We start from the raw sequence: 16,187 nt of genomic DNA, 5'->3' as shown, positions 1-16,187 counted from the left end.
AAAAAGATTATATATTGGGCTCTTCCAGAAAATGTCCGTACGTCAGTGAAAAATTCACAAAATTTGCCTTGCTTTGTTTTAGGGTAATTTTGCTCTGTTTGAGGGTAATTTTGTATGTCCAGGGGGTCAACTGATGCTTGTCCAGGGGTCAAAAGTCATGATGTCCGTGGGGGGGGGGGATAAATTTCCAAAAAATCTAATACCCAACCCCATATTCAATTTTTTTCTGGAAAAGCCCATTCATAGAAGGACTTTTTATATACTTTAAGGACTCTTTTCGTTCCAAACCTAAATTCTTATTTCCTTCATCAGTTCTGTAATAATATCTAATGTGAAAAAAACAACATTTAGCACTTTAATTTTTCAACATTCTAAATAGATGTGATGAGCATACCCTCCATAAAATTTGAATATGGGGAGGGGGTGATAGAGATATAACATTTTTTGGAATTTCTCCCCCGGACATTGACCCCTCGGGCAGCAAGTATAGCCCCCCCCCCGGGAAAGCATCAATTAGCCTCCTGGACATTCAGAATTACCCTAAAACAGAGAAAGTTTTATACCCCCGGACAAGGCAGATTTTGTAAACTTTTCACTACCCTCCGGACACTATATCCTCCCCCCTGTACGAACATTTTCTAGAAGAGCCAATAGTTAGTTTACGGATATGAAAGAGAGCGAAAAATTTGTTTCGACTTACCAGAGTTTGGCTTCCATCAGTTTGGAAATAAAGATATTGTGCTCGATCTGTGCTGACTGAAAAATCATCGACAATGAATTCTCTCTCCTCTAACGTTGATTGGTCAGGATAATCACCACCCATCTCCGCCCCTTCTTCAAGGGTGGCCGGTTGGTGGAGTGCAGGTTTCGTTTTAGTGAAAGTGAAGGAAACGCCATTGACCGCCCCTTGACACCCCAGTTGTTTGTACCTGCATTGAGTGAAAATGTAAAGTTAAGTGAAAATAATGAAACAGAGAAAAATAGAAGACATTCTGGACTTCAACTAGAAATGGGCCATTCCATTTTATATCCTTACAGGAGGTGGACGAACATTTCCAGAGGGTAATCCGAGAAAAATTTCCAGGGGGTGTTCTTTCATTTTTCCAATGGGGTAAAAAGTTATTCTAAAACTTCCAGGGGGTAAAAGACAGACTTTACTTCGTCCACCCTCACTTTAAGGTATGAAAAAAAAATTTCCAAGGGTATTTTTGCAAACTTTGCCATTTTCCAGTTTCCAGGGGGTATCGAAACATCTTCAATAATTTCTTTTTGACTTGAATAGGTTCGTCCACCCCCCTGAATGGTTTTTTAATGGAACAGCCCAATGTTATATTTATAAAGAAATTTTAAATCCGTTTGTATTTATTATCTAACGTTAGAAACATAGATGTTTAATGTGATTTGATAGTGTATAATTAGTCCGTTCAATAAAAATTTATACTAAGGCGAAAATAAAAAAAATGTAGTGTTTCCGGAAACCGGCCGGGTGAAAAACAAAAAATTCTGACCCGGCTGTAGACTTTGTGAAAGTTAGTTTGGTCGTTTGGTTAGATATTCCCGCTTGTAAATCAAGTTTTGTTCGTTAGTAGTTGATACATTAGTATTCAGGGTTTACTTCATACTATTTGTACATAAAAGTTGTAAAAATTTCAATGATCTTAAGTTATCAAAAATAGCAAAACTATTTTTTTTCCGGCCGCCCGCATGAGAGCTTTTTTCCTTCACCCGCATTCCGGGTGGAATTTTTATTTTCGCCTAAAATCATAAATTTATTTAAAAGTTTGTTATGTATAATCTTTTGCATGCTTCTTTACAGAGTTGTGTCGAGAATTATTCAAAAATTTCAGCGTTTCATTTTTGATAACGATTTCTCTATTTTATCGTTTAAATGAGTAAATAAATCGGGTATTTAATAGTATTATCACGTTTTTTTTTACCTTAAGTTATATTTCGAAGACTTAATGATTCTTTTATTGCTAAATATAAGTTTAGAATGCTCTTTAAAGCTATTTGACATTCTCTGACTCCCGTTTTTCCGAAAATTCGATTGACCTTGAGATAAACTTTTCTGACCCGACATCTACAGTTAGTTTTAAATTTCATTTCCATAGAGGGTCTGTTGTCATTTTCTTTTCTCATTTGAGATTTTTCAAACCGACCGCTGCGATGGAGTGCTGGCAAGAAAGGGGAAGCGACGAGGGAAGTGTTGTTATTTATAAATCATACTTCATCGCAGAGCTCTCCGTACGGGAATTATTTTATCAAACAGACAATGCACACAGAGTGAACTACGGAACGATGAACGCGAGGAACACTCTGATACGGAGTAGAGAGAAACCCGCCCTCGAATTTTAACTTCTGAAACGAGAAACTGATTCGAAAAGCTCCCGTTTTCAAAAAATTGGATTGTGTTGTATAATTCCAGTGTCGCTATTCGAAATTCAAACGAGAGAGCGTCACAAACCAAAACCAAACGCTGTTCTGTAAAAACACGAAGCGATGCTAAAAATGAGGCTGAAAAAGCTAAATTCAAAGAACAACACCACCCTCATTCTTCAAAAAACCTGCTTTCAAGCTCCTCCCTTGAGTCAATAAAAGAACAAAATAAGGAAGATTTAAGCTTGAAATTCCGCACAAAAAAAAAGTACGGCCAAGCCGCAGCCTGAGTTTACGGTTCTTATAGAAAAAGCATGTATAAAAATAAACATTAGAAATAGAAAACATACCAATTGATTAACTTCATTTGTGAATCAAAGAATTTGACATATCCGCTCACATCAGCAGTCACCAGATAATCCAAAATGGATGTCAAAACAGTAATCGGTTTTTCCTGCATGTGAATGATCTTAAGCGCTTTCATTTCACTTGTGGTGGAACTCGCGCATGCCCAGACGACGATGTTTCCATAATCAGTGGCTGTGAGAGCGAGTGAACTGTTCGGTTGGAATATGGTCTGTGAGTAGTTCCCTATTGTCTTGTTGAAGTCCTAGAAAACGGTATTTTTGTATATACTGTAGGCTTTCGTAGAGAAAACATCTAGTTTTCGTCGCTTATGTCTTGGATGTAGCTCACTCTGTTATAACTTCACGTTATTACATTTGTTGCTTTAAAACGCATTAACACGCAAAAATTAAGCGTTTATTAGCCATTTAGGTGAAAATTGTCGATTCTGTCCCCTTTTCCCTGGTCATGTTATAAATAATGTTTGTGTAGTTTCTTTTTCCTTTATAATTTGAAAAAAATACATTACAGTTACGAACATATACTAGCTAATAGCCAAGGCTATGATGCGCCCGTTGCAATGTTTTTCTGGGAAACTGACGTCGGTTAGTGATAACCAAGGAAACAAAAAGCAGGAGGCCCAAATAATTACAGTTTCTGTAAACCATTTCAAAGACATGTTAAATGAGTCAGAAAGTTGCAATAAAATTTGCTTTTTTAAGTTTTATTTATAAGAACTGCAAGGAAAATGTGTAAAAACAAAACAATATATAGTTTTCTTAAAAATCACACAAGAAGTTTTCTTTGCCACTCCTTTATGGTCCTTGTACAAGAAAAAATAAATTTAGCAGCTTCCAAGTGTAGAACAACTAAAATCAATATACAACAACAGAACAACAAAAATCAATATTTTTTTTTAAACATAATTCACTCAAAGTCATCTAGAAGAAATTTAGTTCAGTAAAACATAAATAAAATATAAAAAAAAGATAAAATCGATTATCGATTGCAATCAATGAGTAATCTATAAAATATTGATTGCATTGATACATAGTTTATTGAAACAATTGTGAGTATATATTAATTATCTATCGATTGTGTTAATGTATCAATTAGTTATTAAGTCAGTAAAAATCAATAGGTAATCGATGTAATGTACTTAAATTGATACTGATCGACTGCAATCGATATTTAATCATAATTGATTATTTATCGATCATAATCAATAATCGCACCATCTGGATTTTTGTCCGTAATTTGTTGAAAAATACTTTGGTCTTACTTAAATCAAATTCCAGTAACACTTTATCATAATAAATGATCTAAAAGTTCATCAAACCACCCATTGTCTTCAATAGCAAATCGCAGTGGTGAAAAACTCAAACCCATGCATCAATCGCAATCGCAATTAATAACCACAAGAACTGGATTTTGTCCATAATTTGTTGAAAAATGCTTTGGTCTTACTTAATCAAATTCCAGTAACACTTTATCATAATAAATGATCCAAAAGTTCATCAAATCATCCATCGTCTTCAATATCAAATCGCAGTTTGGTGAAAAACTCCAAGGCGACAATCAAAAATATGTTCCGTTCGCGTCAGCCGACTGACCAACTTGGCAGACAAAAATTCCTAGTCAGACGAGTCAGAAAATTGTCTGAATTTTTCATCAAGCGAACGAATAAATATTAAAAACTACCTTAAAGGAAGAAATTTTGGCGGGAATTTAATTTGGCGGATGGCCAAAAAAGTTTTTTCAGAGGGAATTTAATTTGGCGGATGGACGAAAAAACTAAATTTGGCGGGAATTTAATTTGGCGGTCGCTTAAAAATTTAACCTTAAGATGGCGTCAAAACAGCGAAAAAATAGCAAAAACACCTTAAAAGAGATCATATTTTCAAAATGTTTAATTTGGCGGGAACTTAATTTGGCGGATTACGAAAAAAGAAATTTTGGCGGGAACTTAATTTGGCGGATTTCAGTGAAATCCGCCAAATCCGCCAAATCCGCCAAATTTTCTTTCCGCCAAAATTTCTTCCTTTAAGGTATATATACTTTGAAACCATTTTCCAAAAAACCTGACTAAATTTACTACCGACCGACCGGCTCAATTTTAAGAAGATTTTTGACGCGAACGGAACATATTTTCGATTACCGCCCAACCCATGCATCAATCAATCGCAATCACAATAATTAATAATCGCAACGTCTCAATTTTTGTCCATAATTTGTTGAAAAATACTTTGGTCTTACTTAATCAAATCCCAGTAACACTTTATGATAATAAATGATCTAAAAGTTCATCAAATCATCTATCGCATCATCGTCTTAAATATCAAATCGCAGCAGTGGTGAAAAAAACTCCAATGCATCAATTGCAAATCGATAATCGCACCGTCTGGATTTTTGTCCATAATTTGTTGAAAGATACTTTCATCTTACTTAATGAAATTCCAGTATACGATCTAAAAGTTCATCGAATATTGTTCATCACATTATCGTCTTCAATCGATTTGCAGTGAAAGCCGCCATAATTTGGAGAAAATTACTTCTCTCTTCTTCTTCATTACATTTACATAGGAAATGTATACGTTAGGATACTTCATCCAATAATCCATCCATAACTTTCTCCAAGCCCAACAGGAAAATATGTTTTTTATTGCAATCAACCATCGCATCATCATGGAATGTCATGGAATCATAACAAACAAACCAAAACAAAGCAAAAAATAAGTCTCACTTTTGGTAAAAAATAGTTCATAAAAATCAACGAAAACTAGAGCAAATAAAGTCTTTACACGATGCAAAAAGGCATATGTCCCTGATGCAAGAATTAATTTGCCAAGTTAGAGCTAATTCAAAAAGATGAAACTTGCAATGCCAGCATGCAAATGATCAAAAACACTATCGCTTCGGTAGCCATCTTGAATAACCTTTTAATGAATCCGATCGGAAGAAAGATAGGAAATCGGGGAAATACTACGAAAAGTAGTTTAATCGAGCAAGGCTCTTGTCTCTGTTAACATTAACATGCGTGAAAAAAACACAAAATAAACAAGCTAGATGCTGAATGGACCTACCTGATGATGAAAGTTAGATAGCAATAAGGAGAAAAATGAAAACAATCACGTCAGAAAATATAGCGTTTATAGCGAGATTGCAAAACGCCTTAAATTTTATCATTGATAGTTGATGGGGAGAGGGAAGGAGAGTAGGGAAAAAAGAAATAGAAAGTTCCAGTTGCAAAAATCAGTTTTATTGATAATTGAATCATGCTTGATGACGTTGGCGTTGTTAAAAAATAGGGAAAAACTAATGATGAAATCTCGAGAAAATGTCAAAAAACCGGTTTTTCCAGCATATTTCTGGCATTTTCGGCCGGAAAAGTACGTTAATTGAAAATCAGGCTCTGTCATATTTTAGGTATTGCCATTTTGCATCAGTGTGCAAAATTTCATGAAAAAATATAAAGTACAGCTCGAGAAATTCAAGAAATACCGTTTTTCCGGCGAAAATAGGCTGTTCCGGCGATTTTTAGAAAGTTCCGGCTTCAATGACAATTAAACCATTCTTGATGGTGGGTATTGCTATCAATAATGTTTTTGTGTGAAAAAACAACGAAATATAAGGAAAAAGTCCGATGAAAATCTGCAAAAACGGCGATTTCCGGGATATTTCCGGCATTTTCAGCCGGAATAGAATTTTTCTCAAAAATCGGACTAGGCCATGTTTTAGACATTGTTAATACGCATCTTTGTGCAAAAAATCAGAAAAAAACTAATGATGAAATCTCGAGAAAATGCCAAAAAAACCGGTTTTTCCGGCATATTTCCGGCATTTTCGCCGGAAAAGTACGTTAATTGAAAATCAGGCTCTGTCATATTTTAGGTATTGCCATTTTGCATCAGTGTGCAAAATTTCATGAAAAAATATAAAGTACAGCTCGAGAAATTCAAGAAATACCGTTTTTCCGGCGAAAATAGGCTGTTCCGGCGATTTTTAGAAAGTTCCGGCTTCAATGACAATTAAACCATTCTTGATGGTGGGTATTGCTATCAATAATGTTTTTGTGTGAAAAAACAACGAAATATAAGGAAAAAGTCCGATGAAAATCTGCAAAAACGGCGATTTCCGGGATATTTCCGGCATTTTCAGCCGGAATAGAATTTTTCTCAAAAATCGGACTAATCCATGTTTTAGGCATTGCTAATACGCATCTTTGTGCAAAAAATCAGAAAAAACTAATGATGAAATCTCGAGAAAATGCCAAAAAACCGGTTTTTCCGGCATATTTCCGGCATTTTCGGCCGGAAATGAATTTTTTTCGAAAATCGGGCTCCGTCACATTTTGGGCATTACCATTTTGCATCTTTGTGCCAAAAATTAGGAAAAACTAATCAGCCAATCCCGAGAAAAGCTAGTAACGAACGGACGAACGAACGAACACGGGTTAATTTATAGGACCTCTACCCCACCGGGGTAGGTCCAAAAATGAATGATCGAGAACAAACATGAATAATCGAGCCGGAAAACTGAATCGTGAGATTTTCCCTAGGTACTCCTCATTAAGGCGCCCTTGACGGGCGCAATTACAAACGAGGTGAACACAAATAAAATATTTCTCTCTCCGCAAGGTACTAAGTGATGTCTCCAGGGGTATTATAGACTATGAAAAGTTAATACCTAGAAAATATGGAGAACCATCACTAAAAGGGAAAAATATTATTGTAACTAATACCAGATTTGAGAAGGGTTCTACAGAAAAAGAAAGAAGCCGTACCTTATCCTCCAATCTTGGAGCAACATGACTCATTTCACCTTCCAAATTCTGAAAATTCAAAATCAAAAAAATTCGAATGATTGAATAATAGACGATATCGGCTTCACATGAAAACCCAGATTTGACCCCCGAGAATTGCCCACAATGCTTTTTCACCGTGAACTTTTTTCTGCGCAAAGCATTGTGGGTAATTCTCGGGGGTCAAATCTGAGTTTTCACGTTAAGCCGATATCGTCTATTGAGTACGGATTGAATTTGATATCGAAAACACCGCAAAAAATGAAGACAAAAAAGAAAGAATTTAGTACCCAGGACTCTTTAGAAAATCTGGAGGACTTCAGGCTAAGAATGTTTTAAAATAATATGGAGAAGACAAAATATTTGTTACCGACGGACTTACCCATTTGTAGAAAATAACTTGATCAGGACTGTTGCTGACAACATCCTCAACATTATTCGTACTGAATGTGATATAGTTCTAGAGAAAACAGACAAAGTAAAAATATATGCTTTTGCACTAGTGCGTTGTTTTTTTTACAAAAATTAAAATCTAAAGTGATTTTTTTAACCTCTTTTTAAAACTGTTCAAAATGATTAAAAAACATGCTAGGAAATGATTTGACACAGTTTCAGGTATTCAAAATGATCTTTAAGGTCTTATAGATAGATAGATAAATATATTAATGGAGTCGATATTTTACGTGAATAGCCCAGTAATCCAGGACTTTTATTAGGCAGTCTTTCGATTGTTTTCACGAGGTCCATGGCCAGCCGGCTCGGCTATCTATGAACTGAACGGAACATTGGAAGAAGTCGTAATTCGAACTGCGAACTCCTGGTTTTAAAACGCTGCCGCCTTTGACCACTTGGTCATGGCTCCTTATGCTCCTTATCCTTTAACCGTTAAACCACGAGGGACGCGTATATGCATACAAAACAAGCCAAAATACCGAGTCTCAGACTTCAGGCCATAGCTCCTGACCACTTAATTTAAAGGGGCATAAACTAAATGCTTTTAGAAAGAGTATAAAAATAGCTTTCCAATGGTACCAAAACCATATTCTAAATCAAAAGCTACAAGCTTTCATGGCATGTTTTTCTTTAGATTATACCCCTGTATCCTTAAAAGATGTTTTTTAAGCTTTCTTGGACTACCTAGGCAACAAAATGTTCGATGACCTTGATTATACCCCTGTCTCGTCAGAACACATCAGCATTTCTAGCAGCTGATTAATTCATGAAACCCCAACCAGAACAGATAAACATATCTAGCTGAAACATACTCTCAGAACACATCGGAAAAAAAGTCGCCTCCACCGGCTGCTTACGACTGCTCAAAATGACTGAGTATATCTTACAAAAGAGCTTATTATAAGGATTTTGAGCTTACCTGCAAATGCAGTGTTGGTTGTAACTTCAATGAAATCAAAGGTTCATCATCTCCTAATGTCCAGTTCCATACATTGACCACCTTTGGAATGATAATTGTAAAAAATTGTACATCTCATAGTCCTAGTGTACAGAGGCGATTATACAGCCTCTGTACTACGCCCAGAAACGCCATCCTTAACCAGAACGCCCTCGTTCCGATTAAAAGTGAACTTGTAGAGTTTAGTTTGGAGGTGGTGTTTCTTGACTATAGTAAGTACTTTTGATTAGAATGTAAGAATAGCCTTGTACAGTAATACATTCTCCTCTTCTCTATCTTCTGCCCGACCTAGTCCTCCACTCGTTAATAGTGTGGTGTTCACCACATCATTACACTAGGTACTCTTGACGGGTTGGATTTAGGGAAGAAAAACAGGACCTTGGTACTTTTTACTGGATATAAGTGGGGAATAAGAAACTTATGATGGGGATTTTTGATGATCTTTTTATCTCATTGGCTTTTCACTCAGTTCCATTCTTTTGTTTCAAAATAATTGAAAAGGTATTCAGTTTATTAAGTTTGTAGGTATGCCTGTAAAAACAACAAAAAACTCTTCCCCGACACTTTTTAAAACTGGCGTCATGATTTTTGCTTGTTCAAAATGCCGACCCTTTTTCAAAATTTAATTTCTGTAAAATTGTATTTCTGCAAAAGAAAGGTGCAAAGTGCTTGGAAATACAGCCTTTGTTAAATTTGAGATTTTCATTTCATTGAAATTTTAACCCTCAGCTAATTCAAAATAGATTTTTCAAGTTTTCCAAGGGAGATTTAAGTGCGACACCTCTGAACATATAAAAAAACTAAGTTCGAATTTTGGTTTGTTACCACTTACTAATAGTAAGAACTCTAGAAAAAGAGAATTAATTGGTTGGTATGGATTCTATTAAACTGAAATTTACTAAATTTTTAAAATTGTTTGAAAAAAAAACAAAGTTTGTTAAGTCCGTAAATACTTTGTCCTTAACTTTATTGAAGAGAAGCAATATATTTGGCATTGTTCGAAAAACAGAGTTTTCGGGAGGTGACTATGCAGTCCTTAAAACTTCTTTTGAATAGTTGCTTACCTGAGGCAGGTCAGCACCGAGAGAAACGATATATTTGGCATCGTTCGAAAAACAGAGTTTCTTGGTTCCCACGGGATCAACGTCGAACAACGTCTTGATTGGTATACTGAAAACAAAAAAGTCAGAAAAAATGAAGATGATAACATCTTGTTGTTCGGAGTTTTTGATTTTTCTAAAAAAGCGATGCATTGTGGAATTGTTTTGAGTGTATTACAATAGCTCGAAATAATCCCACAATGCATCACTTTATCAGAAAAATCAAAAACTCCGATAAGGTCTATTGAGATGTATAAACCATGTGTTAATGTAAAGGTATCAAGAATCTGATAATTATAATTTTCCGATTATAACTTTATGTATCTCTCCTGAAAATTTCACAAAAGTTCATCTAGAGGAAAAGAAGTTATGATTAAAAGGAGTTCTTTATCTACCGTTTCTCTGCTGGGTTTCCTTATGAGAACCAGATTTTTACCTACCGTTTTTGTACGCTCTCCCCTTAGTTTCCCAGGGTCGTTAAAATCAAAACAATGGAAAAATGCTTGGACGCGTGCGCAGTCGAAACTACTAATCACGGAGGGTTGACTTGATTATGTGATTTCTTTCAATCAAATTCACTTTAATGTACAATAACGTGTATAATAATTGATAATTTTCAAAAATTAAGTTAATTTTATCAGGCATCCCCCTCCCCCCTTACTACAATCCCAACCGAAAAATTGTAGCGGCTGACCGATCCATCAGCATTGTAGTAAGGGGAAGGAGGCAGCAGCTTTTGAAAGAGCTAATCAAAACAAAGTTGAATATTTTGCTGAAAAATACTTAAATTAGTCCGAATTAACGCAATATTGAATCAATATTTCAGAAAGGGATGATGTTAGATGTCAAGCCTTAGTACAAAAAAAGTTTATAGTAAATTTATGACGGCGTGCGAGTAAAATTTGAATCTAATTTAAACAGAAGGGATAAAAAAACCTGATATATTTTCACTGACCTTTGATTCGTATCCCAAACAATGATCATACTGTTTTTTCCGATATCTGAAGTAGCCAACCATCTTTTGTCAGTGCTTACACACGATGCTGAGATGTTATTACACTGAGGATGAAAAAAAACACAAAGCTACTACAAAGCTGACAGGTGGTTAACAACTGTAAGGAGTGCTCACTGGCTACTTTGATTCGAACGTCAAATCCTTTTTTAGAGGGTGTTTTATCGGAAGGTAATGTTAATTTTCGCGCCCAATCATAGATGAAAATGAAATTTTAAACATAAAATTAAAACCACAACGTATCATCAACTCCTTATTTGAAAGACAATAAGATTTTCTATGTCTCAAAACTACATGAAATCCCTCTTTCATACTCGACCACCCCCTGACAAAATTTGAGAATAACAGCTCAGCTACCATCTTGCGTTACACACATTTTCCATAAACTCATTTAGTATAGTAAGATACATTACAGACTTGTCAATATTTATCACACCCACTCGCATTTCCGTTACTAGTTTTGGACGATTTAGTATATCTGACGTTTACTATATTTTATCCTCTCATAACAATCTTGCTGCTTGCAGCTTTTATAACAAAATGGTCGTTAAAGTAGAGCATGTTTCTGGGGGATTTTCTACCATGTTTTATTTCACTACATGTTTTTTATAAGCATATCAAAGTCCAAAAGACTTGCTCGTAGATGCTTAGATCGAGAGATTGACAAGGTTGAAAATGCATGAAGGATGCTTAAATCCTAAGCAGAATTTTAAGCTTGGCATATGCTTAAACTTTTGTCATATATGTCTAGAAATGCTTTTAATGCCATGCTTATAAAAAACAAACATATAGTCTGTCATTTTTGATAAGCAGAGATAAATCTGTGTTAGAGTTATCATTTTTTGAATAATGAACTAAAATCCTATTTCCCATTCTTTTCAAATCGATATAAACAAAATTTTTAGGCAAAGATTAAGATAGTAAGCTTACATGTCCTTGGTAGAGTATTTGAGTGTTGTTCTCAAAGTCGAACAGAACACCGGTGTGCCCAGTGATATAAAACAAAGCCTGAAAATATAAAATATAAAATCAAAAATTGACCATGATCCAAAGATTATTCCTATGTTCAATATGTTTCCAATGAAACGAATTTATTATAAAAAAATATCGACAGCTTCCTCTTTCTGAAATGAGGTATATCACATCAAAAGATTCAAGCTAAAAGTTTTACAAATTCTTCTCAAAATTAAGGAAACTTGACCCTAGATAAAAATATTTTCTTTTGCTTTGAGATTACCTTTTTGTGTTTTGTTGAAAGGTTCAATACAGGTACATGCTTATTGATACCAAATGCCCATGACAGATTCTACAGGTGAACAAAATAAAAAATGTAAAAAGCTTTAAAATGTTATAAAGATCTGATTATAATAATACGAGAAAACTGTATCTCTTTTGCTATCAAGGACACTTTAAAAGATCACATTTTGTAGAGGAAGTTATTCCTAACTTCTATTTCTCAATCAAGGTGAATTATCAGTTTTAGAATACTCTATCCTGTTGGTTATGATCTAACAAAAGTTCAAAGAGAAACACAAAATAGTGGAAGTGTAGTGCTTAATGCCATTCCATGCATACAAGAGTGTTAGGTACAATCAAGGAAAAAAGGAAAATTCCTGCGAATTTTCAAAACCACAAACAATTTGGAAGTGCTCTAACCCTATTCGTCCTAGGGGAAGGGGCTGTTTCTGGGGAGGGTAGATTACTGGTAATAGCTCCTGAAATAATAGAGCTTTTGCCATGAAATTTTCTGTAAATTCCTAACTTTTATTTAGCTTCAAAATAAAAAAAAATTTGACCCTAGTTTTGAACTGCCCCTAAAAGCCTAGGTTGAATAGGGCTAAGTTAGGTTGGAAAGGTAGAGTTCTAACTCTTGGGTTTTAACGCTAGACTTGACACTTAACGACCTTTGGATCTGAGGTTCCAAAAGTTCAAAAACATCCCAATAAGGCTCAGAAAATAGTCTAGAAGTCTATAAACCCCTCCCAAAATGAAATATCCGATTAAATTTATAAGATAGCCCAAAATCGATTTTCTCGCCCGACCTCCAAATTTCGAAAAACGAGGAAATAAGCTAAATTCTCAATAGATTTTAACCATGAGAAAGTTTTGTGCGGGGCGATGACGACATTATTCAGTGTTTGCTTGAACACAGTCTTAATCCACTCCATTCATCGTATTATTATTAATACCCAAATCTCAGTGAGAAAACTATGTTATAATTAAACAATCCATCTGAAAGCCCCACTATGCTAGGGAGGCAACTTATACTACTTGTCTATACCTTTCAAAAGCAAAATTATTTATAAATAGAAAAACCAAGAAATCAAGAAAGATTCATACCAATGCTGTTGCAATGTGAACTTTCGAATCTTCCGTTGTCATTTTACTTTACAAGTACCCAAGCATCCAAATCTAAATAAACAATCAATTGACATTCAATTCAACAACTGTCTGTAGAAGAAATAGCGATATCATCATAATGCCAATTTATGATATGCACCACTGGAGGGCTTCTGAGAACTTTTAAAGTTTTCCACCCAATACGTCACTTAAACAATAGAAAAATATAATACAGTATGGAATTTACAATGCAGTTCGGATGGGAACTAACTCATGACTATTGTTATTTTTTCTGAAAGCTTGATTTCCTAGTGTGACTACTGACAGCTATTATCAGTCGGGTTTAACCTTAGCATACTAGGACCACCCAATATACTAAGATATTTGACTTGAATTAGGTTATAGTATACTAAGAGGTCGTAGTATGCTAAAAGATTGATGTTTTAGTATGCTAAGAGCGTGACAATTTTCTCAGCGATGAAGACTTTCTGGGAGTTAAGTTAGAAGCTGTTCTAATTTAGAATTACCTCTAATCAATCATGCAGGTATTTTTCGGAAATAATTTTACGGTAGTGTAAGATATTGGGATAAAATAATTCAATTAACGGGTAAACCAAGACAATCCTCTTAATTACACAACTTCTGAGGTCTAAACACGCAATTACACAGTTATTACATGCTTATCACTCTTTGAATGGGTGTGCAATTACATCCTAAACTACGATCAGTAACAAAATATGTGGCAATTTCTTGGAAAAATCCCTTCCCCCCTAATATCAGTGTTGATGTGAGCTTTTTCTGGGCATGGTGGCAGCATTTCTTTCCTACAAAGACCTACCAGGATAACTCCAGGTTCAAAAACTCTCATTGATACCATTTTTTCAACCTTTGTCACCATTGACATGTTTTCATGTAACATGATAAGCTCTATTTCTGATCACCATCCTCAAATATTGAAATTAAATCTGGAACCTAAAAAAGCTCCACAGATTAAAATCTCTAAAAGGGACTTGAGAAATTTCAACAAAGACGATTTTCTAACGCACTTCTTGTCTCTTGACTGGGTCAATCTTTTCCAAAACAAAAACAACTCTGACCAGTGGCGTGGTGGCAGGGGGGGCCAGGCCCCCCAGCGGAGCCCTTTTTAGAAGGGATGCCCAAAAATAAGGGGCGCCAAGAAGGATTTTTCAGGCGCCCATGTCGAAAGATTGACAAATGAAAAAACAAAAATGGCGCCCCTCATCACCTCAAAAATTTTCTGACTTGCTTCGCTCGCACACTCCCTTTTTTGTGTTCATAATTTAGTTTTTTTAATGTCAAACTAAAATGAATTCTTTGAAAAAATTAAGTAAAAGTAAATAGAGAGAAAAGGAGATGCCTATCCAACCTTGGTGCACGCATACGCAATTGCTATGGCAATCCCAATCACCTCATGCTCAGCAGAACGTTCGTTTTCAACTTTAAAACGGGTAAAAAGACGACTACGCTCATCGATGGTGCAAGACAGACTTGAAGGTCTGATGCTCATGTCTATTGAGAGAAGTATTTTGTTGAAGCTTGACCGTCAGAAATTGATTGATTTACTTGGGAAGAGTTCTAGTTTACTTGGAAAACTTTTGTTGTAATTGGATTTAATATTTCATACTTTAATGTTTTTCCGGACTATTATGATTAATCCCAACGGAATATCTTTTATTACTAGTTTCAAGTAGTTTGAATCACAGACCTCTTATAGATATACTTCCTATTAGTTTGAGAAGAGTATAACTGATTTGACAATATTTTTGAAACATAAAACAATAAAGCTTTAATCTTCAACCATAAAATATGCATGGAAATTTTAAGTGTAAACTGCCGATGCTTGTCTCGGTTTCGTTAGTTAATATCGTAAGAGCTCAGTGGTTTATGCTGTTAGCTCTAATTTTGATTCTTATCTTCCTTGTTTCTTTTTTATCAACACTTTGTACTAAAGAAAAAAGTAAAATACATTCAATAAAAAGGATCTTAGTTCGTATTGTATTCATAAGTAAAATGAGCGTAGAAAGGCGCCCTATTTACCTTGGCCACCCCAGAGAAATTTTCCCACCACGCCACTGACTCTGACAAACTAGAAACTTTCATAGCTGAGGTTAACAAAATCATTGAGAACTCCCAAGCTTCCATAAAACACACCTGGAAGAAATCTCTGCAATCAAAAAGTCCCTAGATATCCAAAGGCTTGCTGAAATCAATCAATACTAAAAATTCTTCATATAAAAAATTCTTGAAGGCTAAAGACCCTGATCTCATTGCACACATGCTCTATTGGTCCATTGGCTGAGAGCAAACAAGATATGCCTTAATGGCTCAAAAACTGAAATAATCCTATCTAAGTCACAGGAACACTTATACTAAACATCTTAATTTCAGACTCAGTTGACAAAAACTCCATTTATCAATCAAAGCAAAATGTCTTGGAATTTTGCTAGACGGGATCTTTCTTGGGAACCTCAAATTCACAGTGTCTCGAACAAACTTTCTAGAACTGTTGGCTTCCTGTCAAAACTCAGACATTTTATGGACTTCAAAACACTTCTTTCTGTCTACTATGCTTTATTTGACTCAAAAATAAACTATTGTCTTTAAACTTTAGGTTATACCACTCAAGCCTCTTTCGAAAAAGTTGAAGTTCTTCAAAATAAAGCCTTGACAGTTATGCACTTTAAACATAACAGACACTTAGCTCGTCCACTCTTTATTAGATCTTCTATTTTGCCAATCAAAAACCAACTCAAAGTGAAAAACTGCCTTTTTGCTCTCAAC

General features: G+C 35.1%; 1 protein-coding gene across 2 annotated transcripts in view; it reads right to left on the bottom strand.

Annotated features, from left to right (window-relative positions):
• LOC136812437 (cilia- and flagella-associated protein 251-like) overlaps positions 1–16,187 on the bottom strand; it is a 68,286-nt gene that overhangs the window by 38,446 nt on the left and 13,653 nt on the right. For both annotated transcript variants that reach the window (XM_067068934.1, XM_067068935.1), the window contains exons 2-11: positions 13,386–13,457; positions 12,283–12,351; positions 11,976–12,053; positions 10,989–11,092; positions 9,998–10,103; positions 8,895–8,975; positions 7,905–7,982; positions 7,505–7,552; positions 2,727–2,986; positions 701–929 (exon numbers count right to left, since the gene is read on the bottom strand). In XM_067068934.1, coding sequence (XP_066925035.1) covers positions 701–929; positions 2,727–2,986; positions 7,505–7,552; positions 7,905–7,982; positions 8,895–8,975; positions 9,998–10,103; positions 10,989–11,092; positions 11,976–12,053; positions 12,283–12,351; positions 13,386–13,427 — 1,095 coding nt within the window. In that variant the 5' untranslated portion in view covers positions 13,428–13,457. The remainder of the gene's footprint in view (positions 1–700; positions 930–2,726; positions 2,987–7,504; positions 7,553–7,904; positions 7,983–8,894; positions 8,976–9,997; positions 10,104–10,988; positions 11,093–11,975; positions 12,054–12,282; positions 12,352–13,385; positions 13,458–16,187) is intronic.

The sequence above is a fragment of the Clytia hemisphaerica genome, unplaced genomic scaffold (genome assembly GCF_902728285.1).
Source record: "Clytia hemisphaerica strain Z4C2 unplaced genomic scaffold, Clytia hemisphaerica genome assembly, whole genome shotgun sequence".
Lineage (NCBI taxonomy): Eukaryota > Metazoa > Cnidaria > Hydrozoa > Leptothecata > Clytiidae > Clytia > Clytia hemisphaerica.
Note: the sequence above shows the minus strand (reverse complement) of the source record. Positions and strands in the feature narration are given on the sequence as shown.